At 38.2% G+C, this 16298-nt stretch overlaps 4 protein-coding genes across 6 annotated transcripts; 2 read left to right on the forward strand and 2 right to left on the reverse strand.

Moving 5' to 3' along the window:
- Nucleotides 1-9: 9 nt before the first annotated feature.
- Nucleotides 10-3172, reverse strand: LOC128881766 (DNA repair protein XRCC4-like). Of its 2 annotated transcripts, none has more exons than XM_054133065.1 (2): nucleotides 2812-3172; nucleotides 10-2729 (listed from the first exon to the last, which is right to left on the reverse strand). In XM_054133065.1, exons 1-2 carry the CDS (start codon nucleotides 2950-2952, stop codon nucleotides 1902-1904), a joined length of 969 nt encoding a protein of 322 aa, XP_053989040.1. In that variant the 5' UTR covers nucleotides 2953-3172; the 3' UTR covers nucleotides 10-1901. The 2 variants fall into 2 exon arrangements, with proteins under 2 accessions (XP_053989040.1, XP_053989041.1); XM_054133066.1 differs by having other exon boundaries at nucleotides 2817-2959.
- Nucleotides 3173-3527: 355 nt separating this feature from the next.
- Nucleotides 3528-5339, forward strand: LOC128881767 (transmembrane protein 98-like). Its single transcript, XM_054133067.1, has 4 exons — nucleotides 3528-4041; nucleotides 4098-4207; nucleotides 4292-4424; nucleotides 4487-5339. The coding sequence occupies exons 1-4, from the start codon at nucleotides 3883-3885 to the stop codon at nucleotides 4760-4762; spliced, it is 678 nt and encodes a 225-aa protein (XP_053989042.1). The 5' UTR covers nucleotides 3528-3882; the 3' UTR covers nucleotides 4763-5339.
- A 326-nt stretch (nucleotides 5340-5665) lies between these two features.
- LOC128881765 (ATP-binding cassette sub-family F member 2) lies at nucleotides 5666-9555 on the reverse strand. Of its 2 annotated transcripts, none has more exons than XM_054133063.1 (8): nucleotides 9437-9555; nucleotides 8743-8930; nucleotides 8001-8404; nucleotides 7769-7932; nucleotides 7480-7707; nucleotides 7027-7414; nucleotides 6153-6344; nucleotides 5666-6069 (listed from the first exon to the last, which is right to left on the reverse strand). In XM_054133063.1, the coding sequence occupies exons 2-8, from the start codon at nucleotides 8921-8923 to the stop codon at nucleotides 5725-5727; spliced, it is 1902 nt and encodes a 633-aa protein (XP_053989038.1). In that variant the 5' UTR covers nucleotides 8924-8930; nucleotides 9437-9555; the 3' UTR covers nucleotides 5666-5724. The 2 variants fall into 2 exon arrangements, with proteins under 2 accessions (XP_053989038.1, XP_053989039.1); XM_054133064.1 differs by having other exon boundaries at nucleotides 9422-9548.
- A 727-nt stretch (nucleotides 9556-10282) lies between these two features.
- Nucleotides 10283-12504, forward strand: LOC128881711 (kinetochore protein NDC80 homolog). The gene is made up of 2 exons (XM_054132981.1): nucleotides 10283-10607; nucleotides 10694-12504. The coding sequence occupies exons 1-2, from the start codon at nucleotides 10388-10390 to the stop codon at nucleotides 12400-12402; spliced, it is 1929 nt and encodes a 642-aa protein (XP_053988956.1). The 5' UTR covers nucleotides 10283-10387; the 3' UTR covers nucleotides 12403-12504.
- The last annotated feature ends 3794 nt before the right edge of the window (nucleotides 12505-16298 follow it).

Below are 16298 nucleotides of genomic sequence, written 5' to 3' on the forward strand. Positions count from 1 at the left end.
TTAGTTTAGTATAAACTCCATCTTCTTAAATTGCAATATCCCAATATATATTGGAATTTCCTTCATCTGAAATTGCATTATTGTTGGTATACAAAAAAACTTCTTATTCATCTTGAATTCTATTATTTTACTTCACTATAAATTTCCAATTTTCTTAAATTGCAATCATTTCCAATGTATCGCAGTTTTATTTTCCTTGAATTGGAATATTCTGATACGCATATCATCTTCACTAAGAGAGTATTCCACCTAATTGAGAGCCACTGGGATGATCAGAATAAAAGTGGGAATACAAACATCGGGGACATAATAGACGCCCGCCCGATGGAAATACTAATGAGGCTGAACCGTGTAAGTATAACGGATTGCGAAGAATAGCGATCGTTTTCGAAGATGCACTGGGAATTATGGCATTTGGAAATATCAAACGTTTATGGTTGCGAGAGAAATCGACTTGCAAGAGTTTCGTGTCGACGTTTCTCTATTAATACTAACAGGAAATATTTCAAACCTAAATTTATCTTACAAAAAATAATTCCTTAGCTGATACTTTATTTATTACGTATTATTTAGCATCCATCTTTCTTCTCTAATTACGTAAACGAATAGCAAGCTTGAAATTACAGCTTTAAATTGGAATATCAGTCTAAATCTGTTTGTATTTGCACTGGTTCCAGCTGGTTCAAATAAATTACTCAATAAAAAAGAAACAATAGATGCATAATTCCCCCAAAAATTAACACTAATTGGGGGAATTATGCATCTAGGGGAATCTCCTGAAGGGACAGAAAATGTTTCGATATTTTTAACGAAAATATGTCTGTATTAAATAAAATTCTAATTATTTTTACAAAAATATTTCACAATGTTTCTTATTTGCATTAGTATTCATTTACAAATTGCGATTTACCCCCATATTAGAGAAGCTAATCAATGCTATTGTTCTGTTTTATTTTCCATCGTAGAACACTGGCGACAGTGGTGCTAACTATCATAACTTCCACAACAACCTGTTTTGCGCACGAGGTCCTGGGAAATACCTTTTGTGCACGCGTTGTAAGTGAAATGTTAAGGTAATTAACCATCTTAATAAGGTAAGAACATAAAATCATTTATCATAATCATATTCATAAAATCAGAGATCATTTTCAACGGAAATTGGTCAGGTGATTCCTCCAGGCCAAACCGTACATTTTTGTCCGTACAAGTCTGTCTTAGTAAATGATTTGACCATTTTCTGCCTCCTAAATCTAAAAATGTTGTTCAGTAGCATTGAGTAGCGTATCCATTACAATACGGATGAAGTGAGGATCCGTTGCTCTTCGTACCACCCATTTCCAACATCTAAGTAACATTTCTGCGTTGCGAATAGTTTGCTTCGCTTAATTTCCTTGTTACGCTACTTTAAGCTATGCTTGATTCTTGAAAACACCTTAAGATCAATTTTGATGGGCCATTTTTAATGTTTCAGGAGCTATGTCTTCAGTGGAACTTACAGATTTTGCAACATTCGCAACAAAAAAATGTTACTTCTACTCGTTTAGAAATAGTAAAAATAATGTTTGGAATTACAGCAGCAATCTCTCATTTTTTACATATACATACATACATATGTATAATTCTGCATCTATTTACGTATTTACGTAAGAAATAGTAATTGTTTTCATAAAAAGGACTTTTATATACAATTTAATAAGGTTCAACTTCTGAACTGGAAATTTTGTACGATACAATGTATCTTACAAAATATTTCATATATGCGTTTATCAAGTAAAATAATAAATGATTTCAATAGACAATGATTAAGTCATTTAGCTACATTCAAAATGTAGGCAATAATTTGTGATCACCAATTGTATTATCTACAAAGTAAAAAATGATTTATATATATGTTTCTATTATTAAGAAAATAATTCTTCGTCAGATTCATCTTCAATAAAATTCAATCTACTACTTGACTTTCTAGTTTCAGAAGTGGAGCCTTGCTGTTCATTTGTAGCTTTGATTTTATTTTCTTCTGCAGCACAATTGTTCGATTTACCTTTCGTATTGTTCATAGAATCTTTAGCAGTAAATGCTGTATCACTTATTTCCTGCTTAATTATGCAATCTTTATTTACAGTAGAATATGTTCTTCTAACTTTTTGCATGCTCGCAGAATTATTATTACCGATAGACTTTCGTTTTCCAAATGTAGTGTCTATCGTACACCTACTATTTGTTTTATTATTTTCTTCATCCGATTCTGAACTCTCATCCGTGGACACGGCAAAAACTGAATCTTTGGTATCTTGTTTCATCTTTATCGAGTCTTTTAATTCTCTCAATTTCGCTTTCTTTGAATTTAAAATTAATATAAATTTTTTATACATATCCTGCTCTACACTATTTTTAACTTCTATCATCTTTTCTATATCCGAACATAGCTTCTTTTTAACGTCCATTAAATTTTTATTTTCTTCTTCTAACACACTCAATTTGTCCTGAATATTTCGATAGAATTTCAACGATCGTTGGAAATGCTCCAAAATAATTGTAACATCCAAATCGGAGTGCAACTCAATTCTTCCAAGAATCCATACACCTCTCTTCCATTCTAATGCTGTGTTTTTAATGAAAAATCGAATCTCTTGGTCCTTGCCGCAAAGTATCTTCTCTGTCTCTTCAAGATATTCTGTGGATGATTTAGATAATTCTTCGCAAAAGTAATTTACATCTTTGGTGTCCATCTGTAATGCGAAATTGTTTTTCGTTGACAAAGAAGTTTGTTAAATTAGTACTAGTGTGTTAATTTGTCACAAAAATACAAACCTTACCACAGAGTGGTGGCATGGATGGTTCCATTAACAGGACTGTAAAATGTGATGAATCCAGCCATTCAATGTAAAGTGTGTAGTACTTTGTATCGTATTCATTGTAGATTTCGCATGCACTTATTTTCATTGATGCCATAATATTCTTGTTGCCGTTGATTAAAATTAAATGATTTAAGATAAAATAGTCGATATTATCTTTGTTTAAATAAATACACACTTGTAAATTTTAATAAGAAATTACTTGTATATTATTAACATATTTTTATTAGTTAATAATGTTTTTGGTTAATTGAATCTGGACCTGTCCAGACCTGTCTGGAGCCCAGGTGACATTTTGGAGTCACAGTTTATCTCACATACTCACATAGTATACATATGACTTTCAGTGCAATGGCGCCCTCTGCACCTCATATCAAATAAAATTACCAAACTACTCCAATTAAAAAACCATTCACAAATTATAACTGTGCGATAAAATAAAAATAGAGGGAGGAAAAGAGAGTAAAAACTAAATGAGCGCAAGGTGGAAACGTGATCTATTAAATTATATTATAATATAGTCACAAATTTATTATATAACACTTGCATGATACAAAATAAAATATCGAATTACTCAAAAACTACAACTATACCATAAAATAAATCTAGAGGGGAGAAAAGAGAGTAAAAAAAATAAGTGAACACAAAGTGGAAACGTGATCTAGTAAATTATATTATAATTTACTCATAAATTTATTATACAATGCTTGTATGATAGAAAATTATGCATGAAATCTGTTAGAGGATTGTTCCATCTCCCTTCTGTATAATATAGACAATGAACGATCTGAAGTACATCACCTATTAACATTAGCCTTGAGTTATGTAACAGCAAAAGATACAAGCATAAGCTTGCCGATGAATGGAGCTTAAGATTTGTGACAGTCTCTGCCTCCCACCGACTGTCACTCGACGCTATTGTTGACATTTTGCACAGAAGGGAAACAGTTTGAGCATTCATGAACTGTTCAAGGGAATTTTACATCCCTTTTAAATATTCATGTGAATAGAATTAGTTTATCGTCAAATGATGAGTTCACCGGTGTCCATAAACAACAATGGCCCTACGCCTGGTGCTACTGGTATGGAAACAGTGGTGGCTGTAGCACTCGGTGCCCTGGCTGCTGTTTTCCTTGGAGCTCTCTTAGTTCTGCTTGTTATTTGCAAAAGACAACGGTGTTACTATGTAAGTAAACATTATTGATGCAACAGGATCGCAAGGCTTATACGATACACTTTTAGAATCAGAAAGACTCTCCAGACTTGAGCTCAGACTTGCTAGAAGGAGAGAATTATTCTGGCTTGGGCTTAGACGCGTGGGAAAGCGAGGAATGGTTGGCTGGAGCAGAGAGGTATAATACTGGAACGATACTTGAAAGTGCTTCGAAACAGTTTCTAAACAGTTTCTAAACAATGTGATTGTAAAAAACCTACAGGTGGGTCGACGACGCTACCGGTCTAGCCCCACTGTGCATAGCTGTCTTGAGATCTTGTCACGCTTTGGCTTCAAGCCTCACCGCTATCGCAGGAACAGTGAACAGTAACACGGTTCCATTGGAAATAGTGGACGTAAGCGAACAGCTATCGATCTCGTTGATTCTGAACGGTATTACAGGACTTCTATCCTTCAGGTTGCTAGACGTATTCCACCTAGAGTCGACGATGTGGTCAGAAGTTTGTATCCGCCGTTAGACGCAAGACTTTTGGAAGCTAGGGTAGCGGCATTGGTGTTGGCTGTGACGCACTTGGCATTGGTTACTAAGCACGGAGTATCGAAAAGCCACGCTAGGAAATTAGCATTCATCGACCAAGCTTTGAGCGACATGGACTCTCATTTATCAATTCTGAGGAATGCAGCACTGGCGCAGGAGGTAGCGTGCTCAGTCCCAGCTTCCACGCCAGTGTGATTAACATCCTGATGCGGTAAACATTTCTTCCAGTATTCGCTGTTTTTATATCCCTCCGTGGTTTTTGGGTATTCGCGCTAAGCTTGGTAGACTCGTCTACCGTCGACGAGTTTCCGATTCACCTAAGATCGAAAAGTATACACAGTGTTATGAAAACGTTACGCGTTAATGTATTTCTATTTTTATTATGTCAAGGTCCAAAACCCAATAGTGCAATTCAAGGTTTCCTATCGACGATGTTCGGTGCTTTACATTGTATCTAATTGTAGTTATTATAAAAAATGGATACATTATTTTTCAATGACGTATTAAAAAATATCGTGAGATATACATTTAAACATTTTTTTCTTGCGACAAGAGAACGCTAGTTGTTGACATGGATATGCGCGGAATTCGTTAGTCTTCCATTGTTCTACTATTCGAGTGTTTATGTATAAGGTAAAAACTATATCTCGAAGACCATGTCAATTGTATTAAGTATTTATAAGTGTTTGTACACATATTTTGTATATCTATGAGAAATGAAATTAATTTATAGATAAATAGGACTTTGTAATAAAGCTGAATATTTCGAGTATTCGTAGTGATTTTTTTTTTAAATAATATTTAAACGTGTTTTATTCTTGATAATATTTTGTAATAATCTGTATATATATATATATTTATCCAATATATATATCCAATTTATGTTTCTCACAGTATATCATTGATATCGGATCCCTAATTATCATCATGGCAGACACACCATTGATCTTGCATGTTGTCACCGAATAATTCGCTTTATCATTTAAATAAATTAGCTAAGAAATCCTCGACCACTGACGACGCTACACAGCAGCGCGAATTCAGTGCTAGACAGAAACGTCCAAAAGTAAAATGAGGAAGAGGTTTTCTATATCGGGAGGAGAAGTACACTGGAAAGAGAAATGGAACAGATGGAAATACGACCCCGGTTATTCACATTATTTGCTCCTGAATAACTCCTTCTGCCTTTTCTGGTTGTCGTTCAGAACCTTGTTCTTCAGGTGTTCCTTGTAATTTAAAATATTTCCGCTCCACTTCGTGACAGTGCCATTCTCGCATACCCAAATCTCCTCGGCCACCTGATTGATCAATCTGAAGTCGTGGGACACGAGCACCATTCCCCCGTCGAAATCGTTGATCGCGTCCGCCAGGGCGTCGATTGTTTCCATGTCTAAATGATTCGTGGGTTCGTCGAGAAGGAGCAAGTGAGGAACTTGCCAAGCTAGCCAGGCGAACACCACTCTGCAACGCTGGCCATCGGATAGTTGTCGTATTGGACACACCTGAGTAACATTTTTTCAAAAGAATAACATTTTTTCAAAAATTAGAGATCACCTCTAAAGCTTTGAATTATAAGGGAGCATACTTGTTGACGGCCAGTCAATCCATAACGACCAATTATCTTCCTCATCTCCTCGCGTTCCTTGACATCTGGGAAGGCCTTCAGCATGTAATCGAGAGGTGATATATCCAAGTCTAACAGCTCGTGTAAATGCTGATGGTATCTTGCTATTCGAAGATGGCTGTTCTTGCGTATCATGCCACTCGATGGAACTAACTGTAATTAATTAATTGATTGATTGTAATTAATTGATTTCAATAAGTACTCAGTTTAACAAGGAAAAGAAAGGACCTTCACTGATTTCGTTGTAACTTTGAGCGATGTTAGACTTTCTCATACAAAAATATAGTATTGTCGGAGCAGACACTCGATACTCTTTTAGATTTGGTCTAGGTTATGTCTGTGAAAGTTGCTTACTTTAAATAAATAAACTTTACTTAGTTACTTTAAATTGCATTATTTTAGATATAGTTTCTATATTTTAGATATAGCTGATTTTACATTATTCATGTTCTTCTTCGTAAATTCCAATATTTCAATACATTGCAGTTTTCTTCTTCTTAAATTGTACCGTTTAGGTGTATCATAAATTTCTTTTCAAATTGCAATATCTCAGTTACATCTCCAAACATAAAATCTAATTACTTTAAATTTAACCCTAACTGCCACCACATAACCCCACATTTTTAACCCTACTTTATTCTGATAATGAAACTTCATAAATATCTCATAAATATTTAAAAAAGATGTCTTCTTATGTCTGCCCCCATAATACTATATTTTCTCTATCAGGCTGACAAAATCTACCTGTATACAAAGTTTCAACTCGATGAAGGTCTTGCTCTCTCCTCGTAAGTGAAATGTAACTTTCAAATGCATTCTAGATTCTACTACTCACATCTCCATACAACAGTTTCAAAAGAGTACTCTTCCCAGCCCCGTTTGGTCCAACCAACGCGATTCTGGTATCCAAATCGATACCGAATTCTAGGTTCTTATAGATCCAAGGCGAGTCTTCGTTGTAACGAAAGCTGACATTCTGAACCATTATAACAGGGGGTGGAATAGTTCCACACGAGGGGAAGTAGAAGTTCAATACTTTGTCGTTGACAACTTTCTCAGTGAGGCCTTGCGCTACCATTTTCGCCAGGGTCTTCTCCTTTGATTGAGCTTGTCTCGCCAGCTTGGCGGAACCGTGGCCAAATCTGGCAATATAGTTCTTCATGTGCGCGATTTGATCCTGTTCCCAGTTGTATTGTTTCGCTTGATTTTCCAATAACTCCATCCTAATTTAAACAATTCTCATCAACCTCCTTTAATATATATCAGTCTTGAGAACCTTCTAACTCACCTCGTTTTCACGAAGGCTTCGTAGTTACCGGTGTAATATTTCAATTGCTTCTTATTCACGTGAATGATATTTGTACAAATGCCGTTGAGGAAATCTTGCGAGTGAGAAATAATTACGAGGATTCTTTTGTACGTCTTCAATTCTTCTTCCAACCACACGCAGGCGTCGAGATCCAGATGATTGGTTGGCTCGTCGAGTAACAATAAATGTGGTTTCACGTACAACGCTCTGAAAGAGAATATCTCAAGTAATCGTTGGAATATGTCATAAATATTTCGCGTCCGCGTACCTGGCGAGAGCGATTCTCATTCGCCAGCCTCCGGAGAAGTCTTTGGTGGCTGTGTTCTGCATTTTCGCAGTGAAACCCAATCCATGCAAGATGTGGGCAGCACGAGCCTGGGCAGTGTCAGCTGACATGTCCTCTAATCTCTCGTAAACGTCCATGAGTTGTTCCTATTTAAATAAAACGTTAGTCTATGCTTCAGTTTCTACGCTTCAAAAATATCTAAACAGATACACACCTGAGCATCCTCCTCGTCGCATTCTACTAATTCCTCCGCTAGTTTCTCTAATCGAACACGCTCCTCGTCTACTTCCATCACACACTCTAAAGCTGTTTTATTGCTAGCAGGCATTTCTCTAGTCAAGTGAAAGATATCGATTTGTTGAGGAATAGGAACTTCGCGGTTTCCAAGCACGGCTAGTAAAGTAGACTTCCCGGATCCGTTCAGACCTAGCAAACCGTAACGTCTACCGCAATTCAATTCTAACATGGTGTCCTGCAGCAGTTCACAGCCGTGGAAGGTTATAGAAAAGTTAGATATCTTTATGTCTCGACTACGGGGGTGGGAAGCCAAGGATCCTGTACAAGAACGCGCTTCTGCGTTGAGCCTGGCGTCTGCCTCCAATTTCATGCACAGTGCCTCTGCAATGATAAAAGAACATTTCATTCACCATGCTATTTTCCATTTAAATCATCACTAAACAAGACAAGATTCGTCTTAAACTCAGTTGATATCAATCGTAAAGTGATTTTCTTGCTAGTTTCCTACATCCGTAAGCTTCTATTAAGTTGATACAAGGTTTTAGAACCAGATACAGCTATGTGTGCACGAATTAAAGTTAACATGGAACTACAGATTCTTCCGATACAGAAAACTAACACTAATCATTATGTGGTCGATACTAAAGTTTAAAAGTCTGTTTTCTAAGAAATCCAGCGAGTATAGTATATCGCATAAAAGTGATTCCTTCGGATTCTACCTTCGATACTAATGGGAGTTCCATTTGTTCCATTCTGGAGAGCGCCGGAGCCAGGGCTTCCCTCTTTCCCATCCTCCCCAGTTTTCCCCTGATTTGTTTGAGCCGGTTTCTTTCCAGATTGTCTGGCCTTGGCAGCTTCTTTCTTTTTCTGCTGCTGTTTCTTTTTAGCGTCGGACGGCATGGTTCGTCTGAAATTCAACGAGATCAGCCCACTTCCTATGGAAAACTCTCGAGATAGAGGAAAGTGTTACGTAAGCCTCGGATTAGGAGCACCGCAGGCACGTGCGTTTAGGTAGCGTTTCGAAAATTCAAAAAACCTCCATAAACGGCTCGTTACATGAGCCGAGACAACGAGAAAGACAAGGACAGACGGGGTGAGAAAGGAGGACACAAGCGGAGCGAGAGAGACAGATGGAATTTTAGTTTTCAACGAATTTCTCAAGTATTCGAGCATAGATGGGGAAATAGCGGTCGTAGGAGCGATCGAGGGAGCAGAAAGCGAGACCAAACCAAGATCGAAGCCTGAGGAGATTTTTTTAAAGCCAGACGAAACGCAGGACCGCTCGAGACAAAAGAATCTTGAACCTCTCTTTGTCTACGAGGCGAATCGATCGCTCTGTGGCTATTCGGTAGTGTGTCGTTTCGTTCAATGGATAGTAATCAACGTTGTCGAGAGTACCTTTTGATAAATTACCTAGTTGTGCGCCAAAAATCGAACGATCCGTGCAACACGCGATCACACGTGCATGGATAGAGGCAAAGCCGTCAAAATGACAATATTTGCAAGATCGTACGAGAGATGGCGGCTTTCCGCGGTGAAAAACGCGCGAAGGGACAGTTGGCAGCCATGCCTGAGCCCGAACCTTTGAGTATACAGGTGTTTCAAAAATGTTGGAGGTCTTTGAAGGGGATGGTTCAGGGGGTGATTTGAAACAACTTTTTCCTTAGCGAAAATGTTGCCAAAGCTTCGTTAAGGAGATATTAAGGGAAAATGTCGACCAATCAGAGCGCGAGTTTGCCGGGTGAGCGGCCGCTCTATCGACATACTCGCGCTCTAATTGGTCGGCAACCGCGGTCGCCTAGCGCGGACTACGTGCCCACTAAACAAGATGGCCGCCATGCGTAGCCTACGTACTGCGGCCGCTCCATCGGCATACTCGCGCTCTGATTGGTCGCTCCACCGGCGTACTCGCGCTCTGATTGGTCGACATTTTCCCTTAATATCTCCTTAACAAACCCTCGGACAACATTTTTGCTAAGGAAAAAGTTGTTTCAAATCAACCCCCGAACCACCTCTTCCAAGGACCTCCAACATTTTTCGGACACCTTCTATGTAGTATTACATAGGATTTTTCATTACAATTTTTACTCTTTCAGAGTATTACTAAATCGAACTTTGAACAAAAAATCATTCAGTTTCATTATTTTCCCTTTAACTTAAACTTTAATTTAAAATTACGTTCGATACAATTTTTCAATTGAATTTTGCCGGCGATTTCGGGTCGGTTCATGGGCTTCGCTCATCAGAGGCGCTGAATCTACTACCATACTTATAGGCTGTTTCTCTTCTATCCTATACTATGATTCAACAATTCAAAATTCAAAACATTAGCAGATTAAAGTATTAAATTTTGTTCGAATTAGAATGCGAAGCAGCTCTGCAGGGCGTAGGTCGTCCACGAATCCCGTGAGGATAAGTGTGGTTGAAAGGGAAGAGGTAAATTTGATGCGAACTGATACGAGAAAGACTCAAATTAATAAACCTAAGATTTCTACTTCTTCGGTTGAGAGTTCCCATATACCTAGACTTCGAGCAGTATCATGTGACAGATTAAGTAACAAGATAGCAGGTTTGAAGGAAACAGGTTCGTTAATTAACGCTTCGTTTAATTTCATGTTTTTAAATGTATACAAAGAATGGAATCCAAACTAATCTTTGTTATTATCATAGGTAAAACTCCTCTTCGTCATGGATCAATGACTCCGAAAACACATGGAAGTTCTAATAGAGGTCATTTGGCACTTCCAACAGGGCGCAGATCTTTGTCAGCAGATCGTGCCAGTAGTATTAGCGCTAAGGGCTCTAAAAAAGATACACGGCTCATATCAGACAAGGTGTACCAAACTCACATGCTTTATACAATCGATACATACTTTTCTAACAATCAATTCTCTTACATGCTTAATAGTAACGGCAGCATGAAACCTGTTACTTTGAAAATGTTTGTAGAAGTTTCTGCTCATTTACTGAAAATGCTAGGTATCAAACAAGGTCTTACGATTTCTAATTACGTGGAGGAATTGCCAAAAATTGCAAAGAAACTTCACTATCCGGGTGTTATTGCTAAATCTTGGTTGAAAACTGCTAATGCCATGCACTCTTGGCCCAATGTTCTAGCTTGGATTTCTTGGTTAGTAGACATTTGTCAAGTGAGAGAAATAGCTTTGGAAAAATATAATTTAGAGAATTTACCATTTGTGGGAGACGAAAGGGAAGCCAGTTTCCATAGATACAATCTCTTCGCGATGCTTGACTTTTATAATGCATGGAACGATGAAAGAGTTGAAGAAGAAGCAGCATTGGTAGAAAAATACTTACAAGAAATTGAAGAGCAACAAGGAGTCAATGAAGAGGATTTGAACAATGCACGTTTCGAGTTAGAAAAAGAAACGAATAAGCTACAGACAGTTGAGGAAAACGCAAACACAATTGATGCAGAAGTAAAGCATCTACAGGAAGTATTGGTATCCTTACGGAATGACGAAGAGATGCAATTGAGCGACATTCGTGCAAAAGAGGAGTATACAAAAACAATTGCTTTAGAAGCAGATCAATTAGAAGCTGAGAATAATACATTGTGTGATCAAATCCGTTTGCAAAATCAACATCGCGATGAATTACTTATGATTATTGAGCAGCAGTCAATGTCTAAAGCAGAGAGAGATAAAATACTGGAGAAATGTATGGAAATGCAGAATTATACGCATCAATTTGATGACCATTTGCAAGATATACAAAAAGAGCTTTACGCAATGGACATTAAATTAGCATCTATTAATAGCAATTTAACTAAAGCAGTTTTAGCATATAATAAAGAAATTATTATGCACGTTAGTGATGATATGGGTGTAGATCTAGAAGAATTGAAAATGCCAGAAAAAGGTATAAATCACCCTGAAATTATGGACATATTAAATGTTAAAGCTAGTTTAATGGATGATCTGAAAGAATCAATAAAGAAACAAATTGTCGAGAATGAATGTTTAGTAAAATTAAATTCTAACGAATTAGAGAATCTTCAAGAGAAACTTAAGATTTTGGAAGATGAAAGCAGCGATGTTGCTAACGATATTAAAGAAAAGAAAACTCTTATAAAGAAAATAAAAACAGATGCCAAAAACGAAGAATTAAAATTAAAAGAACAAATAAAAATTCTGCAGAACGATATAAAAGAAATTCAAGATTCTATGCCAGACAGACAAAAAATTTCAGTGGAATTAGAAGAATCAACAGACAAATTGGATGCAGTTCGTAGAAGAATGGCACACATAGAAGAAAATGCAAAACTTTTCTTTGATAAATTTTACGAGATTTTAAATGAGCACAGAAATGAAGTTTCCAAAATACTGGAGAAGCTGAATAAATTGGACGCCGAATAATAGCTTTGCAAAAATACAATTTAGAGAATTTACCCTGTGTGGGAAATGTACATAATAAGATAGATAAGATTTTTTTAATAAAACAAGTATTTTTTTATCCGACATACTGTCTATTTCTACCAAAACGACTGCTCGCTTTCTTTTTATTATATATGTATTCCATTATTTACATTCCTTATATCTAGATGAACAAGTCAAGTGCCCATTTTCTTTGACTGTTACGATATAGGTAGCAATAATTTTATACATGGTGACCATTATTGTTGATGCAAACAACCCATAAATAAGATGATTATTTCAACTAACAATAAGTTCTGTAGTATGCAGTCTGCAGATATTTTCTATGATCAAGAACACTATGAATCGTTTATGCACTCACATTAAGCTTAACTTTGATTAATAATAATTTAAATTCGAGCGGTGGTGGTGGTCACACGTCGTAGAAAAATAATTTTCGCTCTGCCATCTAGGGGAGATGGTGGAAATTAATTTGTCCCTAGCATAGATGGCGGGACGCAACACAGGAGCGTCTGCAGCGCCATTACGTGCAATACCAACTGTCTTGGACCTGTAGGAGAACTCCCTAGGGTGACAACACAGCAGTATGCCCTGGTATTCCCCTGGTCAGTTGTGTGCCTTCCAGTAGAACCGACTGTACCATGGTTACGAAGGAAATATATTATTATTGTTAATGATAGGAGTAACTGAAACCCTATTAATTTGCAAGAACACAGTTTGATGTTTAAAAGTGGACTTACAGTAGACTTACACTGTACTCGCTTCACAAAGTTTTCAAATAACCAAGAATCTCCAAGGATAGAAACTGTTTAAAATAAAGACTTTATCCTGTGCATATCCTGTTTATTAACACTGGTATTAAATCAGGAAGTTATTTTAGAGAAGTGAACTGAAGTGAACTTGTACTTTCTTGTATTTTTAGATCGGGACTAACTCTGAGTAAAGTGATAGTACTCTGTGCAAGGAAATCCAAGAATGGAATAAATATTCCCAATTCCTCCCACTGGTTAAAATTCTGCACCTAATGATGTATTCTTGGGTAAGAATGTATTCTCGTGGACAGTCAGAATGGTAGAGGGTGTAATTCAGTGGAGAAAAACATGGAAAAATAATAAAAGAACAATGGAAGAAAGGTTTGTTCAGAGAATAATGGCATGGTGGTGTTAAAATGACTGGTGATTTATAATTGCATTTAGCCTCGTATCCAATTTAATGTTTCAAAGAGTGTCACAGGAAAGGGGAGATTTCATAATTGAAGCATCGGGAACTGGTTCTTTGAGCGTGTCAGTTCTAAAGAGTTCTACGGAGTTAGCCAGGAGTATAAGTAGTTTTACGATTCTAAACTTGTGTATTGTTGCAATTTCCAAAAATTGCAACTGTGTAACAGTATTGTTTTTGTGTGCAATACTAAAGTATAGTGTATATTCTATAATACCATAAAAATCAATATTTATTTAATGGGATAAATATCGATTGTTAAATGTACTTGTGTTGGACGATACAATTATTTAGCTAATAATAACTCACATATTTATTTAATGGGATAAATATCGATTGTTAAATGTACTTGTGTTGGACGATACAATTATTTAGTTAATAATAACTCACGTATGTATTCGGATACAAATTTAATAAATTTTATGTGTATATAAAATAAATAATGAATAACAAATATCGATTAACGAATAACGAATAAAGAATAAGAAATAAGGAACAACTAATATCGAATAACGAATAACGAATACGTATAATGAGCAACGAATAAGGAATAACGAATAACAAATGCCGAATAAAGAATAAGAAATAAGGAACAACGAATATTGAATAACAAATGCCAAATAAAGAATAAGAAATAAGGAACAACGAATACCGAATAACGAATACATAGAATGAATACCGAATAAAATCAATTCCAAACCCTCCCCCACTATCGTAACGTCTCATGTCATAGCGTCTCGACGCATCACCGCCGATAGCCGACCCGTAAACGTCAATCGAGCAACGTCATCAAACGAACAAATCCATTAGGACGTGTGTATCGTCTCCGTGCGCACCGTGGGAAATTCGAGCCGCGCCGTAAATCCAGCCCCGAAGAATCGCGTTCCTCAGTGGTTACGTGGTTCGAACTGCGGACCCGGTTAAAGAAGTGTGCTCTGATGAATGAACGAATGGATAAACCACTCTGGAAGGGGGTTGGTTAAAAGAAGAGACGGACCTGCGCCCCTGTCGGTTCCAAGTCTGCCGGTTCAACGGTGGAGGGGGCAAAGAGGGCGGCGGGACGGGCGAGGGGAAAGGCGATGGCGGGCCAAGGAGGGCGTATATACTTAGAAACGGCGAGAGGGGCTGCGGGAGGGGGGATAGGTGGGAGGAGGGGGGGGGGGGGAGCGGCTGTGGGCTTAATTGCACCGCATCACAGAACGTAGTATTTCGTAGTACGTAATGGTGGGGGTTGTAATGCGTCCTCGGTCGTTCGCGTCCTCTTCGTCGGCGTCGTCTACGTTGTTATTCGTATGTAAGCCCTGCACGCTTCCTCCTGGATCGACGTATGCGTACCAGGGGCGTGTCTAGCGTCCGCACGACAGGGGGGAGACTTACTCTCGTCTCTCAATTTTTAATAAACGGTCGACACGATACGCGTAGACCATCATGTATGGATAAAATATAATATATATTTTAATAAATAGTCGATAACGTCCCCCATTATATATATATAATTGAAATTAATTCGAACGACCTCGAAGGTTCCCCTTTAATCGCTGACATTTTCTGACGACGAATATAGGGGGACGTTATCGACTATTTATTAAAATACAGAGGTCACCACCGAAACCCCACCATCTCGCTTGTATTCTCTCTCCTACCCCTCCCCTCCCACAGGCCACGGATTTGCATCGTCGAAAATTAATCGTTGTCCACTCCTAAAAGTGTGTCAAACGTTTGAGACCGATCGATTATCACGCCTGTGTCATACGTACCGCTGATTGGTCCGTATTATCGTCGTTTCAGCGATTCCCCTACTACACGACTAGCCAACGACGTTCCGCGTGCGTCGTTCGAAATTAGGAGTCCTCGGGATACCCGAAATAGCTTCTTAATACGTGATAAATACCTCGCGACCTTTGGACGATCAATTTCCATCGATTGGATTAATGTCTGGAGTAGCTAAAGTACTATGGATAATTACGAAAAAGTTCCGGGAAGAAGTGTTCGCGAAAGAGAGGAACACGTTGTCTTTTTATATCGAGCCGCGTCGATGGGACTAATAATTGATGTAGTGGATTATTGAAACTAAAATATATTTAAGTCGGTGGCGGGATTAAGATGTGATATGTTTTTGAGACGAGGGGCCCCGGGAATCTTTGAGACGGCCCTGGTCGGTTGCGTGCGTGACGGGAAACCCACACGCGCGCTCGCGTGTCACCGCTGTTAACCCTCGTGTAAAACGGGGGGTCCCACGGGGGGACGGGGTCGCGACTGAAAGGAAGGGGTTGCAAAAAAGGTGTGAATGCCGGATGGCATTCATTCAAATGCCGTCCAATCACAGCATCGTACTCCAGGTCGAGTGGCAGGGCCGGCGCACGTCTGAAATTATATCTCTGTTGATTTTGCGGTACATTGAGGGTACCAGTCGAATTTGCACGCCATTAACCGTCTCGTTATCAATATGAAAAGGAAATATTTATAGAGAATTAATTGAAAGTTGCATTAACACATTTCATTGTGGTCGATACTCAATGGAGTACGTTGTGGCTTTGGGGAAGCCCACAATCTACGCTCTGCGGCTTTGGAGGAATCCCGCAATCTACGCTGTGGTTTTGGGGGAATCCCGATATCTACGCTGTGGTTTTGGGGGAATCCCAGGTCTACCTTGTGGCCTA

This window comes from Hylaeus volcanicus, chromosome 9 (genome assembly GCF_026283585.1).
Source record: "Hylaeus volcanicus isolate JK05 chromosome 9, UHH_iyHylVolc1.0_haploid, whole genome shotgun sequence".
Taxonomy (NCBI): Eukaryota; Metazoa; Arthropoda; class Insecta; order Hymenoptera; family Colletidae; genus Hylaeus; species Hylaeus volcanicus.

What these genes read in the sequence shown, in the direction of transcription:
- LOC128881765 (XM_054133063.1), bottom strand. Translation starts at nt 8,923, where the DNA reads ATGCCGTCCGACGCTAAAAAGAAACAGCAGCAGAAAAAGAAAGAAGCT. An exon ending in ATGAGAATCGCTCTCGCCAG is followed by an intron (nt 7,708 to 7,768) that starts GTACGCGGACGC and finishes ATTCTCTTTCAG; the next exon opens with AGCGTTGTACGTGAAACCAC. An exon ending in TGAAACTGTTGTATGGAGAT is followed by an intron (nt 6,345 to 7,026) that starts GTGAGTAGTAGA and finishes AATTAATTACAG; the next exon opens with TTAGTTCCATCGAGTGGCAT.
- LOC128881767 (XM_054133067.1), top strand. Translation starts at nt 3,883, where the DNA reads ATGATGAGTTCACCGGTGTCCATAAACAACAATGGCCCTACGCCTGGT. An exon ending in TGGTTGGCTGGAGCAGAGAG is followed by an intron (nt 4,208 to 4,291) that starts GTATAATACTGG and finishes AAAAACCTACAG; the next exon opens with GTGGGTCGACGACGCTACCG. An exon ending in TTCCATTGGAAATAGTGGAC is followed by an intron (nt 4,425 to 4,486) that starts GTAAGCGAACAG and finishes TCTATCCTTCAG; the next exon opens with GTTGCTAGACGTATTCCACC.
- LOC128881711 (XM_054132981.1), top strand. Translation starts at nt 10,388, where the DNA reads ATGCGAAGCAGCTCTGCAGGGCGTAGGTCGTCCACGAATCCCGTGAGG. An exon ending in AGCAGGTTTGAAGGAAACAG is followed by an intron (nt 10,608 to 10,693) that starts GTTCGTTAATTA and finishes TTATTATCATAG; the next exon opens with GTAAAACTCCTCTTCGTCAT.
- LOC128881766 (XM_054133065.1), bottom strand. Translation starts at nt 2,952, where the DNA reads ATGGCATCAATGAAAATAAGTGCATGCGAAATCTACAATGAATACGAT. An exon ending in TGCCACCACTCTGTGGTAAG is followed by an intron (nt 2,730 to 2,811) that starts GTTTGTATTTTT and finishes TTCGCATTACAG; the next exon opens with ATGGACACCAAAGATGTAAA.